The sequence below is a fragment of the Sciurus carolinensis genome, chromosome 10 (genome assembly GCF_902686445.1).
Source record: "Sciurus carolinensis chromosome 10, mSciCar1.2, whole genome shotgun sequence".
Lineage (NCBI taxonomy): Eukaryota > Metazoa > Chordata > Mammalia > Rodentia > Sciuridae > Sciurus > Sciurus carolinensis.
In genome coordinates, this window is record NC_062222.1 from 85116320 (window position 1) to 85140054 (window position 23735).

At 36.6% G+C, this 23735-nt stretch overlaps 1 protein-coding gene across 1 annotated transcript in view; it reads left to right on the forward strand.

Moving 5' to 3' along the window:
• LOC124994473 (UDP-glucuronosyltransferase 2A3-like) overlaps positions 1-15888 on the forward strand; it is a 34268-nt gene extending 18380 nt beyond the window's left edge. Inside the window, exons 3-6 of the mRNA XM_047566423.1 lie at positions 10387-10518; positions 11928-12015; positions 12480-12699; positions 14953-15888. Coding sequence (XP_047422379.1) covers positions 10387-10518; positions 11928-12015; positions 12480-12699; positions 14953-15232 — 720 coding nt within the window. The 3' untranslated portion in view covers positions 15233-15888. The remainder of the gene's footprint in view (positions 1-10386; positions 10519-11927; positions 12016-12479; positions 12700-14952) is intronic.
• Positions 15889-23735: the final 7847 nt, after the last annotated feature.

Sequence of the window (23735 nt, forward strand, 5' to 3'; positions counted from 1 at the left end):
AGAGACAGCAGAACCTTGGTTCCTGAGCAGTGGCTGCCCCAAGTGTTCCTGCCACCTACCCCAAGAGGCGTCAGCCCTGACCCTGGAAGATGTGGGAGGCAGCTTGGGGCCTAATGGAATTCTTTTAAAGAAAGATTTTGTGAAGAAGCATTGAGAAAAGACTATGCTTGAGAAGATGGATACAGGAGAAAATTTCATGTCATAATGACTCAGCAGTAATTTTAAATACAAAATATGTCCCTGCCAGTGTATGTGAAATCATATCAGAGATGAGATCCACTTTCCAGGAGCAGGAGAGTCCCCCAATCCTGCTCATGGCCTTTAGAGTTGTTCTCTGGGGAGGAAAGTGAAATACATGGTCATTTTTCCTTCCATTTTCATGGTGAGGTGCACGTACACCTTCTGACTGTGAGCATTCCTCATGTGGTCAAAATAAAGTCAATCATTATTGAGAGAGAGAGAGAGAGAGGGAGAGAGAGAGAGAGAGAGAAAGAGAGAGAGAGAGGGAGAGAGATTCTTAAATGTTATCATTATTGAGAGAGAGAGAGAGAGAGAGACTCTTAAATATTATCATTGCTTTCTATAAGCATGATCAATATTTAGTTTTTGAGTGAAAAATAACATTGTATGCCAAATTCCAAAGTTTTCAATGAATAAATTTGGAATGTCAGAAATATTGGACAAAAGTAAGTTTTAAGAAGCAAAAGAAATTATTAGATCTCCTTGGTAAGAACATAATTGTTAATTATTAATAGAGGTGAGTGAGGAGACAAAATATTTTTTATCTGGTTTGTAGGCCAGTGACAATAATCTCCTTAGTAGGCTACAGGTCAAGTGGAGTGCCCAGGAGAGTTCCTATATTCTATTAGTCATGCCTTGAGGCAGCACGGTCCACTGAAATCTTTGGTCAGGCTGTGCATGATTGAGAGAAGGTAAGGTAAAAGCAAACCGCCAACAATCCCTTCTATGTAATGGGATTGAGAAAAAACAATCTTTTAAATCTAAAATGACAGTGGGCCAATTTTTAGGTAAAGCTGTAACTAAAGGCAATCCCCGTTGTATAGGACCCATAGGGAACATCTGTGCATTAATGGCCCTTAAATCATGTAATAGTCTCCACTTTCCAGACTTTTTCTTAATGACAAAGATAGGAGTATTCCAGGGAGAAGTAGAAGGTTGTAAATGTCTTGCCTGTACTTGTTCTTGTACTAGTTTATGAGCCGCTTCTAACTTTACTGTAGTAAGGGGCCACTGTTGAATCCATTGTGGCTCATCATTTTTCCAAACTATTGGAATTGGTGTAATAACAGTGGCCCCTACATAAAACCCAGCCCTCTGAAATCATTTTTTGGAGGAGGTAAGGGCAAGGGTTGTAGTGATCCCTGTTGTTCTCGACCCAACCCTTGACTTTCTGTATATTGCATCTTTTTCATCATATGTGTCACAGGTTTAGAATTAATATTTGTTGTTAATTTAGCATTCATTTGAGTTAAGACATCCCTCCCCCATAAGGAAATAGGTATTTTACAGATATATGGTTGAAAAATCCCTGAATGGCCCTCATTATCCCTCCAGGACAGCGAAGCAGCACTCTGGTTAGGTGATTGAGCCACACCTAAACCTTGTAAATTTTGATTAGCTGTAACTACAGGCCAACCTTTGGGCCAAACTGCCTCACTTATTATACTTTTATCAGCTCCTGTGTCCAGTAATCCTATAAAAGGTTTATGTCCCACTATTAACTGCATTATGGGCCTATCTTGGAGGTCCATAGTAAAATTAGCCCAGGGTCCTCCTGTAGACCCAAATCCGTTAGTTCCCCTTACTGTCTCCTTACTAGGCCACAAGGAATGCTGACTAGGTAAAATTAACATTTGTGCTATCCTATCTCCTGGAGAAATGACTGTGATTCCTTTGGGTGAAGAAACCATAGCCTTAACTTGTCCTTGAAAATCAGGATCAATTACTCCTGGGTGGACTATAAGACCTCTTAAGGTAGAAGAACTTCTGCCTAGAAGCAATCCTACTGAATTTGCCGGAATATTTCCCTCCCAATCTGTGTCTATCATTTGTACACCCATATCAGGGGTTAATACGAGTCTGGAGGTGGCACAGATGTCCAATCCTGCACTTCCTGAGGTGGCTCTTCTTTCCTGAGCTTTATTCCCTTTTCGGTTGGAGGATACCACTGTCGTGGCACTTGTTGAATTACCCCGTATATTTGTTGTGGGCCCCGGGGCGGGCCCCTCACCCCGTTTTTTTGTAGCTTGGGGTTAGTTGGTAAAGGATTCCCTTCTTTGTCCCTAACGGAATGACATTCACTAAGCCAATGATTTCCTTTTTTACACCGAGGACATAACCCGGGCCCCTTTCCTTGGCCATTGTTCCTGGAAGGCAACATGCTCTCAAGTGTCCCATTTGTCCACATATGAAGCAGGAACCAGGAGGTCCCCCTTTTTTACCCCCTCCTCTTTGTGCTAATGCTGTGGCAAGAACAGAGGTTTGTCTGTCGAGTGCCGCAATAAATGCAGCACTATTTCCAGAGGCCTCATTAATGTCTTTGCAGACTCTTAAATAAGTAGACAAGTCTTTATTTCTCCATGGCCTGATGGCATCTTTGCACCATTTATTGGCTTGTTCATAGGCTAACTGTTTTATTAATGGCATTGCTTGATCAGCATCTCCAAAAATTCTAGAAGCTGTTTGAATTAATCTATCAACGAAGTCTGCATAGGGCTCATTACTTCCCTGGGTAACTTTTGACAACTGTCCTTGTAAGTCTCCTGACCCTTGTAGGGTTTTCCATGCTTTAATAGCAGCCACAGCAATTTGAGCATACACTGCAGGATGATAATTAATCTGTGCCTGGACTCCCTCATAAGGCCCTGTTCCCATCAACATGTCTCTGTCTACCTGCGGATTCCCTGAAGTTGCATTGCGCCTTGCAGTGTCCATTGAAATTTCCTGCCAAGCTGTTTTCCACATAAGATACTGTCCCCCTGACAAGGTTGCTCTAGCTAGATTAGTCCAATCCAAAGGTAGCATATTTAAGGACATCATGGTCTCTACCAGTGAGACTGTAAAAGCCGATTGAGGCCCATAAGTGCTCACTGCTTCTTTCAGCTGTTTAACAATTTTAAAATCTAATAGCTGATGAAACCTTTGATTTTGGGCATCCTCAAATACTGGATATGTAGCATTTTGTAAGGAGGCCCACCCTCGATGTCTGCTGTGGTGTTCCTTTTTCTTAAACTCCATAGGTGGTGCACTAGGGGCAACAGGTGTACTAAGCAGTCTAGGCGCTAGGGGGCGCTCAAGTTGCACGCTTAACTTTTCCATAGCTTCTTCAAGTTCTTCCCCAGTGAGTTCCTCTTCGGAACTCTCCCTTTCCGTATAATTTTCTCTTTCTGAATTCTGAGAACATGATCGTTCCTCTTTAATTTCTTCTAAGATCTGACTTCCTTCTTCTAAAGTCCCCTTTAAATCCCTAAAAGGGTTTTTTGATTTACTTTGCTGCATCAAACAAGATTTAATAAGCGACCATATGGCCAGTGTTCCCATTGGCAATGGCTCTCGTCTCTCCGCATCGCGTAAATCCTCTCCTAGCTGCTCCCACTGAGGAAGATTTAGTAGCCCTTCGTCTAAAAACCACGGAGAGACTTTCTCTACAGTATCAAGAAACTTCAGAGCCGTCTTTGCCTTCAATGGTGTTCCGTGATTTTTTAATAGTTCTCTAAGAGGCTGCTGCATTCTAATCTTAGACAGTTCCGTTCCCATGATTAAATATTACAGCACTACAAGCTAGTTTAAACACACAAACAAAAAGACAAGCGCGTGCACGCGCACACACACGCTTACGCACGCACACACATACACAGTTTGGTACCACTGTATAAGTCTGTATTTGGCCACTTCACTCGTCCCTCCCACGGGGATCCTTTTGTTATGAATTGTCGCGGCTCTGCGATCGTCGAGACGTCTCACCTTTGTACTCTCGGACTAATTTTGTCTTGATTTGAGAACTTATGTGAACTTACCCTTATGTCTTTACTCGATCCCGGCTTGTTTCGGCACCATCTATCGCGCTCCCCGCCCGCAGAGAGACACGACACCGGATCGGAGCAAGTTCTTTATTTTCTGCTATCTGCTACTTCTGGTTGGCCCCGTCGGCCGCTCTTGCAAGGGCCTTACATTACATACAACAACCAATCAGCTTATAGATCACGAGGAGAAAGCATGGACAGTAATGGAGCATAATAGTGTGCATATAGCAAGCATGCAGTGTCCACGAGGACTCATGGCCAATCACATTAACTTCCTCAAATAACGCCACTTGCTGCACAAAGAATTAGTCTGCTGGAGGTACCTGGTTTTGCTCTCAGCACTTCCTTGGCACATTGCCAGGCGCCATCTTGGCCGCATCGTAGGGCTGAGGTCCGCGGTACCCTGACAAGTTACTGCGTCAGAAACTAGGCGGCTGTCTGGAGGAGGAGGTGTGTGGCGGGTCTCTGGGTCTTGGAGCTATTGTACAGGGCTCCAGGTGGTGCCTCAGAGGAGGGGCTGCATAGCCAGGCGATTGGTGCAGAGCAGGGTCCCAGGAGCTAGGTGGCTTTTTGCTGGAGAGCCGCACAGAGACACGCCTAGGGGCGGAGCGAAGTTTCCAGGGCGGCGGGCAGATTCTCTGGGAGAGGCATCCTAAGGAGACTCGCCTGAGAAGGGTGAGGCTCCCACGCCCAGGACGTAGGTCCAGGCCCCTGGGATCGTTGCAGAGGAAGACAGCCCAGCCCAGGTGGTAGTTGTAGATTGAGGGGAACCTCTAGGAGGGCAACTGACCAGCGAGACGTCCCCACCGAGTGAGTCTTCCCGGCCGGGGGAGGTTTTCCCACAGGGACGGTAAAACCAGAGACACAGGCACAAACAGGCCTTGCCTCAGCCCGCAGTCTAGTTCCCCATTGGATGACCATTGGTCAACAAGTGGAGGCACCTCTGCCCACTAGCAGGGAATATACGCCACCAGAGGGTCACCACCCCTAGAGAGGCAGCTTCTTCATGGAGCTCTGCATTATCAACCTCCTCCAAGACTTCAGGCTACTGAAGGATAAGAGGGGATATACTAGCAATCTTCAGGGACATTATAAGTTGATAGAGGAAATCTGCAATAGCTTAATGACCCACTGATTCCTGAACAATATGAGAAAACAAGGGAAGAAAATGCCCCAAACAAATATAGATGTTACATCAATAAAATCCAACGACAGCATGGCAGAAGAAATGACAGAAAGGGAGTTCAGAATGTACATAATTAAAATGATTAGGGAAGCAAACGATGAGATGAAAGAGCAAATGCAGGCATTGAACAATCACACCAATCGACAGTTAACAGAGCAAATTCAGGAAGCAAAAGATCATTTCAATAAAGAGTTAGAGATATTGAAAAAAAACCAAACAGAAATCCTTGAAATGAAGGAAACAATAAACCAAATTAAGAACTCCATAGAAAGCATAACCAATAGGATAGAACAGCTGGAAGACAGAACTTCAGATATTGAAGACAAAATATTTAACCTCGAAAACAAAGTTGAACAAACAGAGAAGATGGTGAGAAATCATGAACAGAATCTCCAAGAACTATGGGATATCATGAGAAGGCCAAATTTGAGAATTATTGGGATTGAGGACGGCTTAGAGAAACAAACCAAAGGAATGAACAATCTATTTGAAGAAATAATATCAGAAAATTTCCCAAATCTGAAGAATGAAATGGAAAAATCAAGTCCAAAAGGCTTATAGGACTCCAAATACACAAAATTACAACAGACCCACACCAAGTTGGTTCTTCGAAAAAATAAACAAAATTGATAAACCTTTAGCCACACTAACAAAGAGAAGACGAGAGAAACCCCAAATCACTAAAATTCGGAATGAACAAGGAAATATCACAACAGACACGACTGAAATACAAAACATAATTAGAAGCTATTTTGAAAATCTATACTCCAACAAAATAGAAAATTTCGAAGACATCAACAGGTTTCTAGAGACATATGAATTGCCTAAACTGAACGAGGAGGACATATACAATTTAAATAGACCAATTTCAAGTAATGAAATAGAAGAAGTCATCAAAAGCCTTCCAACAAAGAAAAGTCCAGGACCAGATGGGTTCTCAGCCGAGTTCTACAAAACTTTTAAAGAAGAGCTCATTCCAATACTTCTCAAAGTATTCCAGAAAATAGAAGAGGAGGGAACTCTCCCAAACTCATATTACCCTGATTCCTAAACCAGACAGAGACACATCAAGGAAAGAAAATTTCAGACCAATATCCTTAATGAACATCGACGCAAACATTCTCAACAAAATTTTAGCAAATCGCATACAAAAACATATTAAAAAGATAGTGCACCATGATCAAATGGGTTTCATCCCAGGGATGCAAGGTTGGTTCAACATCAGGAAATCAATAAATGTCATTCACCATATCAATAGACTTAAAGTCAAGAATCACATGATTATTTTGATAGATGCAGAAAAAGCATTTGATAAAATACAGCACCCCTTCATGCTCAAAACACTAGAAAAAATAGGGATAGTGGGAACATTCCTTAACATTGTAAAGGCCATCTATGCTAAACCCATGGCTAATATCATTCTAAATGGTGAAAAACTGAAAGCATTCCCTCTAAAAACTAGAACAAGGCAGGGATGCCCTCTTTCACCACTTCTATTCAATATCGTCCTTGAAACTCTAGCCAGAGCAATTAGACAGACCAAAGAAATTAAAGGGATACGAATAGGAAAAGAAGAACTCAAACTATCCCTACTTGCTGATGATATGATTGTATACTTAGAGGAACCAGGAAATTCCACCAGAAAAATTTAGATCTCATAAGTGAATTCAGTAAAGTAGCGGGATATAAGATCAATGCACATAAATCTAAGGCATTTTTATACATAAGCGATGAATCTTCAGAAAGAGAAATTAGGAAAACTACCCCAATCACAATAGCTTCGAAAAAAAATAAAGTATTTGGGAATCAATCTCACAAAAGAGGTGAAAGACCTCTACAATGAGAACTACAGAACACTAAAGAAAGAAATTCAAGAAAACCTTAGAAGATGGAAAGATCTCCCATGTTCTTGGATAGGCAGAATTAATATTGTCAAAATGGCCATACTACCAAAAGTGCTATACAGATTCAATGCAATTCCAATTAAAATCCCAATGATGTACCTTACAGAAATAGAGCAAGCAATTATGAAATTCATCTGGAAGAATAAAAAACCCAGAATAGCTAAAGCAATCCTTGGCAGAAAGAGTGAAGCAGGGGGTATCGCAATACCAGATTTTCAACTCTACTACAAAGCAATAGTAACAAAAACGGCATGATATTGGTACCAAAATAGAAAGGTGGATCAATGGTACAGAATAGAGGACACGGACACAAACCCAAATAAATACAATTTTCTCATACTAGACAAAGGGGCCAAAAATATGCAATGGAGAAAAGATAGCCTCTTCAACAAATGGTGCTGGGAGAATTGGAAGTCCATATGCAACAGAATGAAACTAAACCCATATCTCTCACCATGCACGAAACTAAACTCAAAATGGATTAAGCATCTCGGAATCAGACCAGAGACCTTGCATCTTATAGAAGAAAAAGTAGGTCCAGAGCTTCAACATGTCGGCTTAGGACCAGACTTCCTCAACAGGACTCCCATAGCACAAGAAATAAAAGCAAGAATTAATAACTGGGATAGATTCAAACTAAAAAGCTTTCTCTCAGCAAAAGAAACTATCAGCAATGCGAAGAAAGAGCCTACAGAGTGGGAGAAAATCTTTGCCAATCATACTTCAGATAGAGCGCTAATCTCCAGAATCTATAAAGAACTCAAAAAACTCTACACCAAGAATGCAAGTAATCCAATTGACAAATGGGCTAAAGAAATGAATAGACACTTCACAGAAGAAGATCTACAAGCAATCAACAAACATATGGAAAAATGTTCAACATCTCTAGTAATAAGAGAAATGCAAATCAAAACCACCCTAAGATTCCATCTCACCCCAATTAGAATGGCGATTATCAAGAATACAAGCAACAACAGGTGTTGGTGAGGATGTGGGGAGAAAGGTACATTCTTACATTGCTGGTGGGGCTGCAAATTAGTGCAGCCACTCTGGAAAGCAGTGTGGAGATTCCTTAGAAAACTTGGAATGGAACCACCATTTGACCCAGCTATCCCACTCCTTGGCCTATACCCAAAGGACTTAAAATCAGCATATTACAGAGATACAGTCACATCAATGTTCATAGCTGCTCAGTTCACAATAGCCAGATTGTGGAACCAACCTAGATGTCCTTCAATTGATGAATGGATAAAGAAAATGTGGTATATATATACAATGGAATATTACTCAGCCATAAAGAATGATAAAATTATGGCATTTGCAGGCAAATGGATGAAACTGGAGAATATCATGCTAAGTGAGATAAGCCAATCTCAAAAAACCAAAGGAAGAATGATATCGCTAATAAGTGGATGATGACACATAATGGGGGGTGGGAAGGGTTAGTGTTGGGGTTGGAGTTTGGTTTAGGGAGGGTGGCAGGAATGGAGGAAGGAAGGACTGTATAGATGGAGGGGAGGGGTGGGAGGGGTGGGGGGGAAGGGAAAAAATGGCAGAATGAATCAAACAACATTACCCTATGTAAATTTATGATTACACAAATGGTATGCCTTTACGCCATGTACAGACAGAGAAACAACATGTATCCCATTTGTTTACAATAAAAAAAAAAGAAACAAAAGAAATTATTAGATCTCCTTGGTAAGAACATAATTGTTAATTATTAGTAGAGGTGAGTGAGGAGACAAAATATTTTTTATCTGGTTTGTAGGCCAGTGACAATAATCTCCTTAGTAGGCTACAGGTCAAGTGGAGTGCCCAGGAGAGTTCCTATATTCTGTTTAACATAATTATAGCATACTTAAGTTTAAAATTTCATTTCATGATTATGAATCTGCTTTACTTAGCAGACAAGATTATGGATGCAAAGACACTTTGCTGAGTACTGTCAGCACAGAAGTTAAGGAAATAATAACTGAATAAATATACTGAGAGAGATATAACATACCCATGATCACTAGATAATACCCTACCATAATATTTATCCCTTTTTTCTCCCCTTTCACATGTATAATTACTCAAAAATAACTTAGACATGATTTACAAGAAGGGATAGTGATTTAATTCCAAACTCAGATTACCTATTGATACAGACTCTGAGGAGTATGACTACCAATCATAGCTTTTATGTGTGATGATTGAATTATGCTAGTTACTAGATACGTAGAATAAAGAAGTAATGAACCAAGTTAGTCAAAAATACAAATCAGCAAGAGTGTGTATGTGTGTGTTTGTGTGTGTGTGTGTGTGTGTGTGTGTTTTGTTTTGATTGATGAACACCTGTTTAGGAGAAAAAAATCATTCGGACTTTAGAAACACTCTCCTGACATTAAGCATGCTGGAAATCACAATACATTAATTCTCAACACATTGTCCCTCCTCTGATAATTTACTAGCCATAAATGGAAAATAGAGTGATACCAGAGTGACCACAATACTTGCACAGATAATATAGAACATAACTTTAGCTGGTGGCATTCACTCAGATTATTATGTAGAAGGTTCCAGTCCTGGACTTTACAATGGCTAATTTGCAAATCTCTAAGTAGTGACTCAGGGAAGTTTATTTTTATTGGAATTTGTATTTTACTTCTGCTCTAAGGCTCAAATTAAATGTATCATTTTATAAAAGTCATTATTATTAGAGCAGGCAATGACTGTGGTATCTCCTTCCAAAATATTTTACTATATATCACATTTTTGAGAAATTTCTTCATAGTCCTATTAATGAGGAAAGTGGATTCTTCTGAAAAATTACCTTAAAGTTTGTCTCATAGGAAGGTACATTGTTGGGTGTAACAGGCATACTGAAAATTTAAAAGCCTAGGTCTCAATCCTTTCTTGGTCTTCCTTCCATGAAATATTTTTACATGTTTGTAGGCAACTCTGTTGGTTGGGAAAATGATACCCTGAGATTAACAGTTCCACTTGCCATGAGATGAGCTGCTATCCTTGCCCGTTTGTTTCTTTGGTGATTGATTCATATTATACTTGCAATCACTTATGATACATTTTAACCATAAGTTTCAGGGACATACTTCCTTTCAAATAGATAGGTAGTTATGTATCACAAGACAGAACCAGTCTAACAATTTCTCTGACATTACTTTTTACTTTTTCTCCTTAGAAGTAGAGGCAAACATGGTTTTCCTCATGATGCTGCACTTTTTAATAGAAAGAATTTTTTCTGCAGGAAATGCAAGACTTTGTCCAGAGCTCAGGTGAAGATGGTATTGTGGTGTTTTCTCTCGGGTCAATGGTCAAAAACCTCACAGAAGAAAAGGCCAATTTCATTGCCTCAGCCCTTGCCCAGCTTCCACAGAAGGTTGGTATAACCTGAAGCCCTGGTCAACAGCTTCTTACTAATAGAACAGAGAGTATGCCTAATAGTACTCTTTCCAGATGGATGTTGGAACTCATAATCACTAAGGATAACTAAGGATAACATTTATATAATATTAAAATCTTGTACTTAGGTACATTTTATGACTTGCCTACTGCACCTTGGCTTTTCTGTGGGAACTCACTTTGTAATCATTGATTTTTAATAGAATAGGAGTATATATATTAGGTCATTTGTAACATTTTGGATTGTATGAATTACTCTTGAACTACTCATGAGTAGTTCTGAAGTATGTTAGCTCCATGGTGTAGGAAAAGAGAAAGATTATACACAGAGTAGAGAAAAATCATGCTAAAAAATATATTCCAAATTCCTGAATTTTAAAACGACTCTATCAAAGTATATTTGGTTTAGAAGTAGAAGATTAGATTTACTTATTCTTTCCCAACACAATGTTCTACAGTTAATAAGAAAAGTGTAACATTCTTGTCAAGCAATATGCATTTGTAATTTGTTATTCAATTAACTTTGATTTTTATAATTAGAAGTCTATATTCTATTCTCTGTATAATCTTGTTCATCAAGAGTAATCTCGGTACTCTTTATATTTATATATTATTTAAACCACATAGGACGGTACAAAGGTACCTATGCTAATTAGGCATGTTATATTTTCTGGTTTTTATTTCTATGCTTGTCTCTTAAAGTTTGCCTTATGCCCTGGAAGACAAATATGTATAAACATGGTTAATATCCTAATTTTAAATATTTCCTGAAAAGTGAAATATAAGAAAATCCTTATCTAATCCCCCATCAAAAAAATTAAAGAAATTAGAAAGATTGCTGGGGAGGAAGGAAAGGGAAAAGGACAGAAAGATAGATGAAAGGGCAGAAGTATGAAAGGAGGGAGGGAGGGAAGAAGGAAAGCCGGGAATAAACTACTATCAACGACAACAACAACAACAACAAAGACTAAAAACCTAAGGCTAATTATATTGTTGAAAAAAAATTACATGTGTAACATCACAGGTAGAATGAAATAAATAAGTTTATACAGAATTTGTGTTTCTCTTAATGTTTTTAACCTCTATGTTCTGATGTATTAGACTAGTTCTATTTATTTTCTATTTATTTAAAGAATCACTTCTAATATTTAAAGTAACAAGCCTCAAAATATGTGTACTATTCTAAACAGATTTTGAGTAGAAGCCTTTACAGATACACATGAGCATCCTAATATATACCTCAATGTTTACAAGTTGCAAACACTTTCTCTAGGCTTGCTCTCAGCTAGCACCTACAATATGGAGGAATGTGATTTTAAAGAAGTCTACAGTCTTAACACAGCCTCACTGTGTGTACCTGCAACCTTATAGCATTGTCTTCCACAGGTCTTATGGAGATACAAAGGAAAGAAGCCAGCCACACTAGGAGCCAATACTCGGATTTTTGATTGGCTACCTCAGAATGACCTTCTTGGTAAGCCTGTGGAAGAAGAAAAGCTATACAATTGGGTAGCAAAAAAGTTAAGAAATTTCTTGTGACCCTTTGTTCTGTGTTAAAAAAATTTAATAATCAAACATTGCAGTTTTTGTCTTCCAGTTTTAAAGCAGTTGTAATTAAACAATTGGCCATTAATTTCATAGACTCATGCCCTAGTTCTGTTAAGACTCTCTTCATACTACAAGCTTCAGTTCCAGCTCTGATAACACCACCTCAGTAATGCCTTCCCAGACAATAAAGAAGGAGTTTATTCTCTTTCTGGGATCACAGTTTTTTAGGGTAGCATTGTTTTACATGGTGAACTTTCCAAAAAAGAAAAAAAAAAAAGTTACATTTTCAGTGCTTTATATACTATAGCTTTTTGCCCCTTACATCTCCAAAATTATGCTAATGTGTTAGCTTGATATCCATGCACACTTCTCACTCTATTCCCAAACTAGGTCATCCTAAAACCAAAGCTTTTGTCACTCATGGTGGAACTAATGGAATCTATGAAGCTATTTATCATGGGATCCCTATGGTGGGAATCCCCATGTTTGCTGATCAACCTGATAACATCGCTCACATGAAGGCCAAAGGAGCAGCTGTGGAGGTGAACTTCAACACAGTGACAAGTGCGGATTTGCTCAGTGCCTTGAGAACAGTCATTTATCAACCTTCGTGAGTACTGCTAAGTTTAAAGACTTCTCTGCCATTGATTGTTATCGGTAATCCCAGGAAAGTTTCACTATCTCATAATTTTGTATTTGGTTTATTTTCAAATAATATAGCTTGACTAATGTAAAACCCTTTATTTCATTCCCAATTGGTAAAATGATTTCCTGAGAAGAAAATAAAACAAAAAGAATGACAGCAACAAAACCTGACTGCAAAAAATCTACCAATGTTTTGCAAAATAAGCACCATATAATAGGAGCACTTGCATTGTTTTTCTGGATAACCTGTTTAATTTCACAAATAAAAATATTTAAATATCATAAACCATTTATTAAATACAAAATAGAAGCAGTAATGTTCCAAATATTAAACATTCAAAAATAATTGCTAATACTCAGTGTTAAACAGTGTTGTTATACACTGCTCTTAGTAATAGTTATTTCTGAATGATTAATAATCTTTGGGATGTTAAAGACATCATAATTTATGAGATAGGAAGGGATTAGGAATTTCAATAATTCTTAGTATGATCATTTTTTCCCTGTAAATGTTGATCTTCATATCTAATCAATTACATTCTTACTAGGTTGTTACTTACTGACAATTTGGTTCATTTTATTACACATGAAAGTAGATAGATTTTGTGATTATTTTTAACTCTAATGTTCAGAATGTCCATTGAATTTTATTGTTAATTTTTAAATTATTGATGCAAGAAAACAGAATTATTAATACTCATAGAAAATTCCAAGTAAATACTAACAGTTGTCTATTTAAAATGTATTCACATTAACCTTTAACCTAATATTACCTCTGAGATTATCTGAAAACACAATGATGGAGTAGTGTAGGGAATAAATATGCATTTATGGTATTCCATTGTCTTATTCTAAAAGACAAGAAACACAAATGATTACATTGTAATATGTCAATGATAGTACTTTTAATTATTCAAAATATTTTATCATGAACATAAAACAGCACATTAAAATATGTAATAATACTTTTATGAACACAATCCTTGAATATTCTCTTATTCATTAAATGACAGTTTATCTGCATTCATGTACATACATTTATTTATAAAATTTATGTATATTCTCTGTCAATAAAAAGTCAAAATCTTAACAAAAATCTGATTTTCAGGGAAAGATTTTGATAGCAACTATACTTTACCTAAAATGCAATCGAATTACCATGTGAAACTATTATCTTGACCTTACCTATATTTCAATGCAGGTGAATGGCAGCATGACTCTTCTTCATTATACACAAAGAGTGCATGGTGATAATATCATGCTGCTGGATCTAGTGTATGATAGTCACTTGCGAAGGATGAGTACACTCCCTTTCCCTGATCCTAACAATGTTTGCCATCACCAGTATATATCCTCACAAACCACATACCTGTTCTCATCTCTGTGAAAGTCAGTCTGGAAGTTTTACTCATGACACAAACCAATGTGAAACCAAATAATTCTGACTAGGCTATTAGGAAACTTCAAATGAAGACATCTTACCTTTTAAATATGTAGACTTCTACCCAGTTGTGTTTGAGAAATGATTAGAGCTTTTTTTAACAATGACTCTTGCTATTTTAGTGCCCTGTTGATTAGGGGATCTAATTCTAGGGAGATTTTTTTATTAGCTTCAAGAACTCAATGCACTTGGATATGCTACTTTTTAAATAACCTTAGTGTTTTCCTTCGGTCCTGATAGGGCCAATAAAGACATTGTCATTTTCATCTCAAATATGCAAATGTGTGCAAAGGAGTAATTACCACACTGCAAAGATCTCAACACTGTAAAGTGAGTCATTAATGTTTATGACCAGTTTGTCACATGAGCTAGTTAGATGTCAGTGACCATGCATATTGATGTTTTAAATGATATTACCCAATAATATTGGATCATTCACATCTTGATCTTAAGCAGTTCTGGACAATATAGCTCACATAAAATCAATTATTTCATTGAAAAAAAGACTATCCATTCACAAATAAATATTCCATTTCTTTCAGTTCTACATTTCTATTTCTAAAGGCCACATTTTATTAAGAATCTAGCACATCTACCTTGTTATGACTCTTAAAACCCTTGGAAACTGGCTAAGTTCATGCAAGATAAACTTTCCCTCAACATGTCTATGAATTTTGTCTTGTATAACACATTGTATAACTTTTGATTCATACAACATAGAACTTAACCACAGCAAAAAATAAAAATCCAAACTAACTTTATGTATTTGTCTTTTAGTTATAAAGAGAATGCCATGAGGTTATCAAGAATTCACCATGATCAACCTGTAAAGCCTCTGGACAGAGCAGTCTTCTGGATTGAGTTTGTCATGCGCCACAAAGGAGCCAAGCACCTCAGGCCAGCCTCCCATGACCTCACCTGGTTCCAGTACTACTCTTTAGATGTGATTGGGTTCTTGCTGGCCTGTGTGGCAACTGTTGTATTCATGGTCACAAAATGTTGCTTGTTTTCTTGTCAAAAAATTGGTAAGACAGTAAAGAAGAAAAAGAGGGAATAGATCAAGAAAGAGGGAACAGACCTTTCTAAGTTTGGCAAAATCCTGAATAAGGAAATCCTATTAACTCCATCCTTCAAGAACTTACTGAAAATCCATCTGCATGCTGTGTTCAGATATCCCAATCTGGCCTGCAGGAGTAGTTTAGTTGATCGAGTGATTGCCTGGGATGCACTGGGTTCGATCCTCAGTATCACAAAAAGGGAAAACAAAACAAAACCAAACAAAACAAAATCCCCGTCCTTTGACTTGGTCTAGAGAAAAGCCTAGAGTTCAATATGATCATTAACTAGTGAGTATGTCCCATTCTTTCCCAGATGGCTTTACCATCTTCCTCTCACTTTCCTGACACAGGGGCACTACTAAGTCTACATATTCTTTTCATAAGGTAATTTAAAGTTTTTAACATCAAATTATACGCTGACTAACAGTATACTGAATCCTGGGACAGGCACAAAGCGTAAATGGGATTTGATGGATGCAGGGAAATCGGGAGTCAAATTCAAAAGTCCCTATATACCACACATATCGATGAACCACCATAGAAAATTAGTTGAGAAATTTCTTTTTAAATTAAAAAAAAAAAAAAGAACTCTTTTGCTTCTTTACTGTTACAGTGATTACAGCATGATTTTATAACTGATGCTCCATCACAGTAGGTCTACAAAATTTTCATTGAAGACATTTAGATAATCATTGTCTTTTTCCTGCTTTTCTTCAAATATTCTTGTGTGTCCTCTACTGGATGGATTTAGGTACTGTTTCCAGAAAAGGAAGATATCAATGGTTTTTTTTTTCAGAATCAGGAATAAAGGTGAAGAGATCATTTTAAGACAAAATAATCAGGACCACAGAACAAAGTTAGTTATTTTATGAAATTTTAAGTGATAGTACTATTGATAAGTAACAATTCATTATGTTTCAAATCATTAATATTCATAACTTATGATGTCTATTTATAATCATTTGAATTTCTGTCAGAAAATTCTTGCTTTCAATTTCAGATCATTCTTTCCAATCTCTATCTTCTATAAGTTTAAATTCATCTATTAATATTTATGCTAAAGATATATGAGCCTATCAGCTTGAATAAGGATATGGTATAAGAAATATTTGTCAAGAAAAAACATTGATTAAAGACAAATAATGCTACTTGAATCATCTTTGCATTAAATTAACAAATATATTAAAATTTTACTTTCTTTGTTTTGTAAACTTAATACATGTATAGTTTGTTTTCATTTCAGTATCTGACATATAAATTGACATAAATGACATTCATTGGCCAAGTGAAATTTTTTAAATTCTTACTCATTTTTATGTGATATGTTGAAAATGACTTCATTTTTAAAAGTAATTATATGACTTTTATATATTCATGAATATATACATTACAAAAAATGCAAATTAAATTTTTTGTGAAGGCTGAAAATGCATTGGATAAATTTGAAGAACTTTTAAAAAAGGTAGTTCATATTGATGTGTTTTTAGTTTTACCACTTTACTGTATTTTGATTAAGAGTTTTTATGCTGACTCCATGATCAGGTTGTCTTCTGCAGTTGGAATTCCTCCAGGGAGCAACAATAAATTAATTATTCTGTGGGTTGAGCCCTGCTGAGGCTCCGGTCCTTCTTTTGTTCCTAAGACTAGCCTCCATGGTATACAAGACTCACTGGTACACAAGAGTTCCAGCTCTCTGGATTTTTCTCCCCGTGTTTTCAGATATCCTGCTGGTCTCTTCCTTTGCCTAAATATCATCAAAAGAAGGTTTAGCTGGCAGAATTTCTAGGGTAGCTACAGTATATCCATGTACCTAAAGTATATATGTAGATTAAAAAAAAAAGTTTGGGAATGGACTTCTTTTAATGTCATTCCTAAAACTATTCAGATGGGGAAACTCAATATCATTAAACAGAGATCTCTGCACATCAATACAATACTTTTGCATAGATCTTTCATAGCTCTTGGAGTTGTAGGAGAGGCTGAAATTGATAATTTAACTTATTTTGTTCAGATACATTCCATGTACATAAATAGGGTATCCTTTGGCCACTTCTCCAGTGCTTAAGGTTAACTGGCAGGATGAACCAAACTTCAATTCTAAATAAATATGATAACATGTTTCTTGACATTTCTCACAACTTTCCATTGTACTTTACTATTGAACATCAGAGATTTGAGTTGTTTCCAAGTAATGTGCTGAATACTAGACGGAATTTTGCCTGCACCCAACGTGTTTCTACAACTTAGTTGGACCAGTCACCACATACACAAGATAGCATTGCTTTCTATAACTGAATTTGGAAAAGAGAAACTCAGAATAATAACAGAACACTCGTATCTTCCAAAGTAAGTAACCATGGACCTAATCTTGGGTTGAATCATTTCTTCTCTGAAAATTACAACCCCCAAACTTTCTGACTCCTGATCATAATAATGAATGACAAAGTTTTCTGAGAGAAAAAAATAAAGCCTACTTCTTATAAGCACCATTCTCCTATTCAATTTCCTGACTTCTAGACTTAAGTACTCAAACTAAAATAAAAAGGCATCATATCTCAGGTTATGATTTAAAACATACAATATATCCTTCAATATATCCCTTCAAATACCTAAGGTATGGTCTCCTAAATAAAATCTTAAACAGCTGTCATTAAGTAATGATAACATGAGAAAAATCTGCAAATTTAGTGAACATTTGACTGTGTTGTATTTTCTTTCCTATTAATATTTTACCTGGTCATGTTCAACATGAAGACGGATACAATGTTTTTCACTAGGACTTCTTTATGTCCACCGAATTTCATGGCAGAAATGCTATCTGATTACAAATTCTTCTGTTGCATCCTGTAAGGTAGAAGGTGAGCAGACAACCTGTTACCTATAGCTAGCTAGAACTCTAGAGTGTAATCTCTTTTTGGAAAGCAGTTGGGGATATAATTGCTATTATTAACAGATAAAGCACATGGCAGCTTTAGTAACCAGACTGATTTTAGTGATAACATTCATGCTGAACATTAATGCATAGTCCCCATTCCAGTCACCACTGATCTTTTGTACATGAGTTTTATACCAAATCTGGAGGGTCAGGAGAAAAAGATTGACTACTATGGGACATGTCCTCTGTCTACCTTATTATTGATACTTTTAGGATTTCACACCTTCTGGTGGGAAGTGCCATGGAATGTGAACATCCTATATACCTATGCCAAATCCAAGAGGTTATTGACATAATCCTAGCTTGGACTTTCTTGTCTTTAATCTTCCACTCTAAATCAAGTCTTTGCTCTACTAGTCACCCCATTAATCACTGTCCTGGCTGTAGATCTGTAATACAAGCCTTTATTGCCTCCTTGCCTGAACCCAAACATTATCCAGATGTGGTGCTTCATATTCTGTAACTAGAAAGATTTTGCTTCACAATTACCTTTCAGTGACATTGCTGAATGTGATAATATCAAAGACCACTTCCTGCTGCGCTGTGAATATAATTCAAGCCTACATAAACTGTTCCTGGAACACTTTCTTGGCTTTTAATAAAGAATTTCTCAGTGGTTCAATGCTGGTAGATAATTGAGATTTATCTAGAAATATTACTAGGTTTCATGAAATTCTAAGTAAGCTATGCAAATGTACTTATTTCTCTGGAACTTCTCAGGCCAATTCATAAATATATATATATATATATATATATATATATATATATATATACTATCCATTTAATAATAAAATGTTAATATTCAGTTCTATTTCTATTTTTATTATAACTTAATGAACATGAGAAGTAGCATAATTATGGTCAAGTTTCCAGTCTCATCCAAAACTTAAAAAAACTCAATTATTACTTTTGCTACGTAGCATAGGGATCAGGAGAGAGTGTAAAGGATCATTTGAGTGAAAGACTTTATGTGAGTCCATGGCATTACCACTTCAGATGTCTCACAATAGTAAAATTCTGTGGTTTTTGTTTTTTCCCTAATTGGCTTATCTCACCAAGCAAAACACCCTACAACTCATTCATACTGTGTCATATAGCAAGATGTTAATCTTTTTTAAAGTTGAATAGTATTTATTTTAAGTATATTCCATAGTTTCCTTATCCATTCATTCATCAGTGGACACTTTGCTTAATGCCATACCTTGACTATTTTGGATGATACTTCAATGTATATGAGAGTGCAAATAACACCTATGATATCCTGATTTCAGGTTTTAAGATAAGTAATCAGAATAGGATTGATAGATCACATGATAATTCTATTTTTAAACATTTGAAGAACTTCTATGTTTACATGGTGGCTCCATCATTTCATATTTCCAGAAGCAATGAAATTTTTGCCACTTTACCTATATATTCATTAATAATTTTATTATTCTTGAAAGTTTGGTAATTATAAGCAGCAAAAATAGGATTATATTTCAATTGTTGGAGAGTTTAGCTTATTCCATAAAAGAAACAAGAAAATGATTCCTAGATTTTCAGCTGCGCAGTATGCACATCGTTGACATTTCCATTTTTTAAAATTTTCACACACAATGACAGTACTTTCTCAGCAGCTAATATCAATACTGCAAAATGCACATCATTCCATTCATTCTTTCAACTTTTCACCTGCATGCCCACAAGCATCAAGTTCTTTTGTGTTCTCTTCAGTACTTTTTTTTGCATCCCTTGACAATTTTCAAGTGTATATCCACATAAGCCCAATTTTTCCATAATCCACTTTACATTCCTCAACTTGAGTGATATTTTAAATCTTAAATCATATATGTTTCTCTTCAGTTTCAAACCCTTCATCCACATAGTCTACCTCAGTAATTTGTGTCCAAAGGCACCTTCTGCACCATGAAACTCTGGTTAACACAGCCGTTCTGACCCACATTCTCCCTCCTGTGTGTCTTGCTCTTGATATGTGGACCCCTGTTCTACCATGGAGAAAAACAATTATCTCTCAAGAGTCTTTGTGTTTCATGTTTCCTTTGTATGAGATGCCTTTTCAAGCTAATCCTTCATATTTCATCTTGAATTTCATTTTACTTAAAATAGTCCTTTCCTGCCCCAGATAATTCCCTCCCCAAATTTATCTACTCCATTAGTCTTGCTTATTTTTTCTTAGAATGCATCAATCAATAAAATTTTTAAAAAAGGAAAACAAAGACTAATTTATTTTGATATTCACCGCATCCTCTTTTCTAGTCTGGGTGTCCTTGAGCTTGGATATGTCTTGCTCTTTTATAGACACAAGAACACCCCATCTTCTCTTGTCCCATTTATGTGAGGAAGGGAGGAATGAGCAGCACAGGGACTAATTGTTAGCAACTTCTTCTGCTGGGAAGTGTGATCCTGGTAGTTAGCTGTCAGCAACCCATGGCCTTTTCTTTGATAACCAGACCTGATCTTCTCAATTCTCATAATTTATTAACTACATTGACTGCCAGTCTTTCTGCCCCCACCTCAATTTGTTTGTTGATGAATGTGGCATATCCTGACTTTAAGGCCAGGTGGGGTTGCAGGCAGATAGCTTTTTGGCAAAGAAGGCATGTGGAGAGTCAGAAAAGTGGATCATTTCATAGAATTATTCTTTCAACCTTGTGTTCCCATGGTTTTCATCTGTTTGTCCCCTTACATTTCCCCCTCAAGGACTTTGGGCCCCTAAATTCTTTTAAAGTATTTGGGCATCAACTTGTTTTGGCTGCTTCTGTTGATGTCTAGGGGAAAAACCCCAGAGTTGTTGGAGAGTTAATTTTATTTAGCATGAAAAAATTAATTCAAGTATTTTTTAGCTCATGTGACTTAAAAAAAGTTTTACTTCTAATAAGGTAGACAGTAGAGAGTATGGGTATCTTCAAAATTAGTAATTCACAAGTTTTTGTAGGTGGTCAGACAATATAATGTTGGTTTCTATAAAATATCTAGAATGTAGTATCCTTTGCTTCCAAGATTTTCATTCAACAGGGAAGAGATGGCTAATACTGTTAATGATACTTGTCTGATAGATGAGTTTTACAGTAAAAATGAGTAAATTAGATTTAGCATAAATGGTTAATCATCATAAATGTGTTTATTACAGAAGACATCTGATTAATTTGCAGAGTTAAAATGTTAAATCATCAACTGCTAATTATAAAATCAAGCACAATTGACTTCTTAAATTCCATGAGTTAATATATTTAAACATTAAATATGTGTTGTGATTTTATATACAAAGAGTACTAAATATTACAGTTGGGTTTCAATTAAAGGACTATAAAATATAAAGTGTTTCATCTTATTAAAGTAGAGTAAGGTATCAGAAATGTTATAAGGATTGTTTCTGAATGCAAATAAGATAAATTCAGATAACAGGTCATTATCTATAAACCACACAGGATATAAGGCTAACTTTCAGCACTAACACTGAGCCCCATAAAATAGAAAGGATAAGTAACTGTAAAGTTATGAACGTTAAATGTAAAACTTAGTACTCCTACTGCAAGACTGGTAAAACTGTACTGACAGATGTTTAAAACTAGAACTTGGAGACTAACATAAAGGAAGAAAAAGGGGATGAAAGAAAATAGACAGTGTTTAACTCATGCTCTGAGGGAGCTCAAACCCAAGGAACAACTGAATTTTCCTAAGGGCTTTGCAACCCTGGGCCACATAACTTCCTGATTAGAGAGATCAGTGATGGGAACCTGGATTTCAGAGGGTCAAAGAGTGCACATATTACAATGAAGAGGGACATTGGAGAGGGAAATGTACCTAATGATTTCAAGGGAAGCCACAGATGGGCAGCAAGACCCTGACCTATCCTAGAAGAGGGCACTAGAGGAACTAAGAGGCTTTTCTCAACTTCCCAAGAGTTAACCCCTGAGGAATCTCAGCTGACTCTTAACTATAGATGAGAACAAGATCAATGTGATCAACTTGGTCTTAAACACCAGGCAAGAAAATTACAACTAAAGACAGCCATAACTGCGCATGTAAAAGGAAACAAAAACTCTTTTTTTCCAGGATTTAATTATTTTGATTTCCTAAATTTTTTCTAAATAGTTATACATTCAGAATGCATTTCAACTCATTGTACACAAATGGAGAAGAACTTCTCACATCTCAGACTGTACATGACACAGAATCACACAATTCATACAATGATACCTGTATATAGCTTAATAATGTCCAACTTATTCCACAATCCTTCCCATTCAAACAACCCCTCCACTCCCCTCAATCCCCTCTGCCCAATCCAAAGTTCCTCCATTCTTCCCTACCCTCCCCCATTAGGGATCAGCATTCACATATCAGAGAAAATATTTACCCTTTGGTTTTTTGGGAATTGACTTATTTCACTTAGCATGATATTCCCGAAATCCATTCATTTACGTGCAAATGTCATAATGCCATTCTCCTTTAAGGCTGAATAATATTCCATTGTGTATACATACCACACTATCTTTATCCATTCATATGTTGATGGGCCTCTAGGTGGGTTCCATAGTTTGGCTATTAAGAATTGAGCTGCTATAATTGATGTGACTGCATCACTGTAGTACACTGATTTCAAGTCCTTTGGGTATAAACTGAGGAGTGGAATAGTTGTGTCAAATGGTGGTTCCATTCCCAGTTTTCTGAGAAATCTCCATACTGCTTTCCAGAGTGGTTGCATCAATTTGAGTCCCACCAGCAATGTACGAGTGTATGTTTTCCCCTTATCCTCACCAACACTTACTGTTGTTTGAATTCTTCATAATTACATTCTGACTGAATGAGATGAAATCGTTGAGTATTTTGATATGCATTTCTCTAAAGCTAGAGATGTTGAATTTTTTTCATAAATTTGTTGATCAGGCACCAAAGACATAGATTGTAGAAATGATGGTCTCTTAAACAAATGGTGCTGGGGAAACAAGAAATTCTTATGTAGCAAAATGAAATTAAAATCCTATCTCTCACCCTGAACTAAACTTAACTGAAAGTGGATCAAGGACCTAGGAATTAGACCAGACCCTGAACCTAATAGAAGAAAAAGTAGGCCCAAACCTTCATCACGTCAGCTTTGGACCTGACTTCCTTAACAAGAGTCCTAAAGCACAAGAAACAAAATCAAGAATCAAGAAACAGGAATGGGATGAATTCAAACAAAATAGGTAACTTCTCAGCAAAGGAAAGAAGAGTATGAAGAGAGAGCCTGTTAAATGGGATAAAATCTTCACCACCCACATAACACGTAGTTCACTAATCTCCAGGAAGTATATATATATATATATATATGTATATATATATATATATATATATATATATATATATAAATAATGTAACTTAAGATGTACACTTGTGACAGCCCCAGCAGGAGTAAGTAATACTGGAGGCTATAAAAGAGGGATTATTAGACAGGAGAGCCTGGTCACTATCAAAAGAGAGTATGAGTTAAAAGCTTTCTTTGTAGTCAATTCAATCCCCTTAAACTCCAAGAATGTAATATTAATCTGTGTTTGCTAGTATGATTATATACCCCTAAGGGA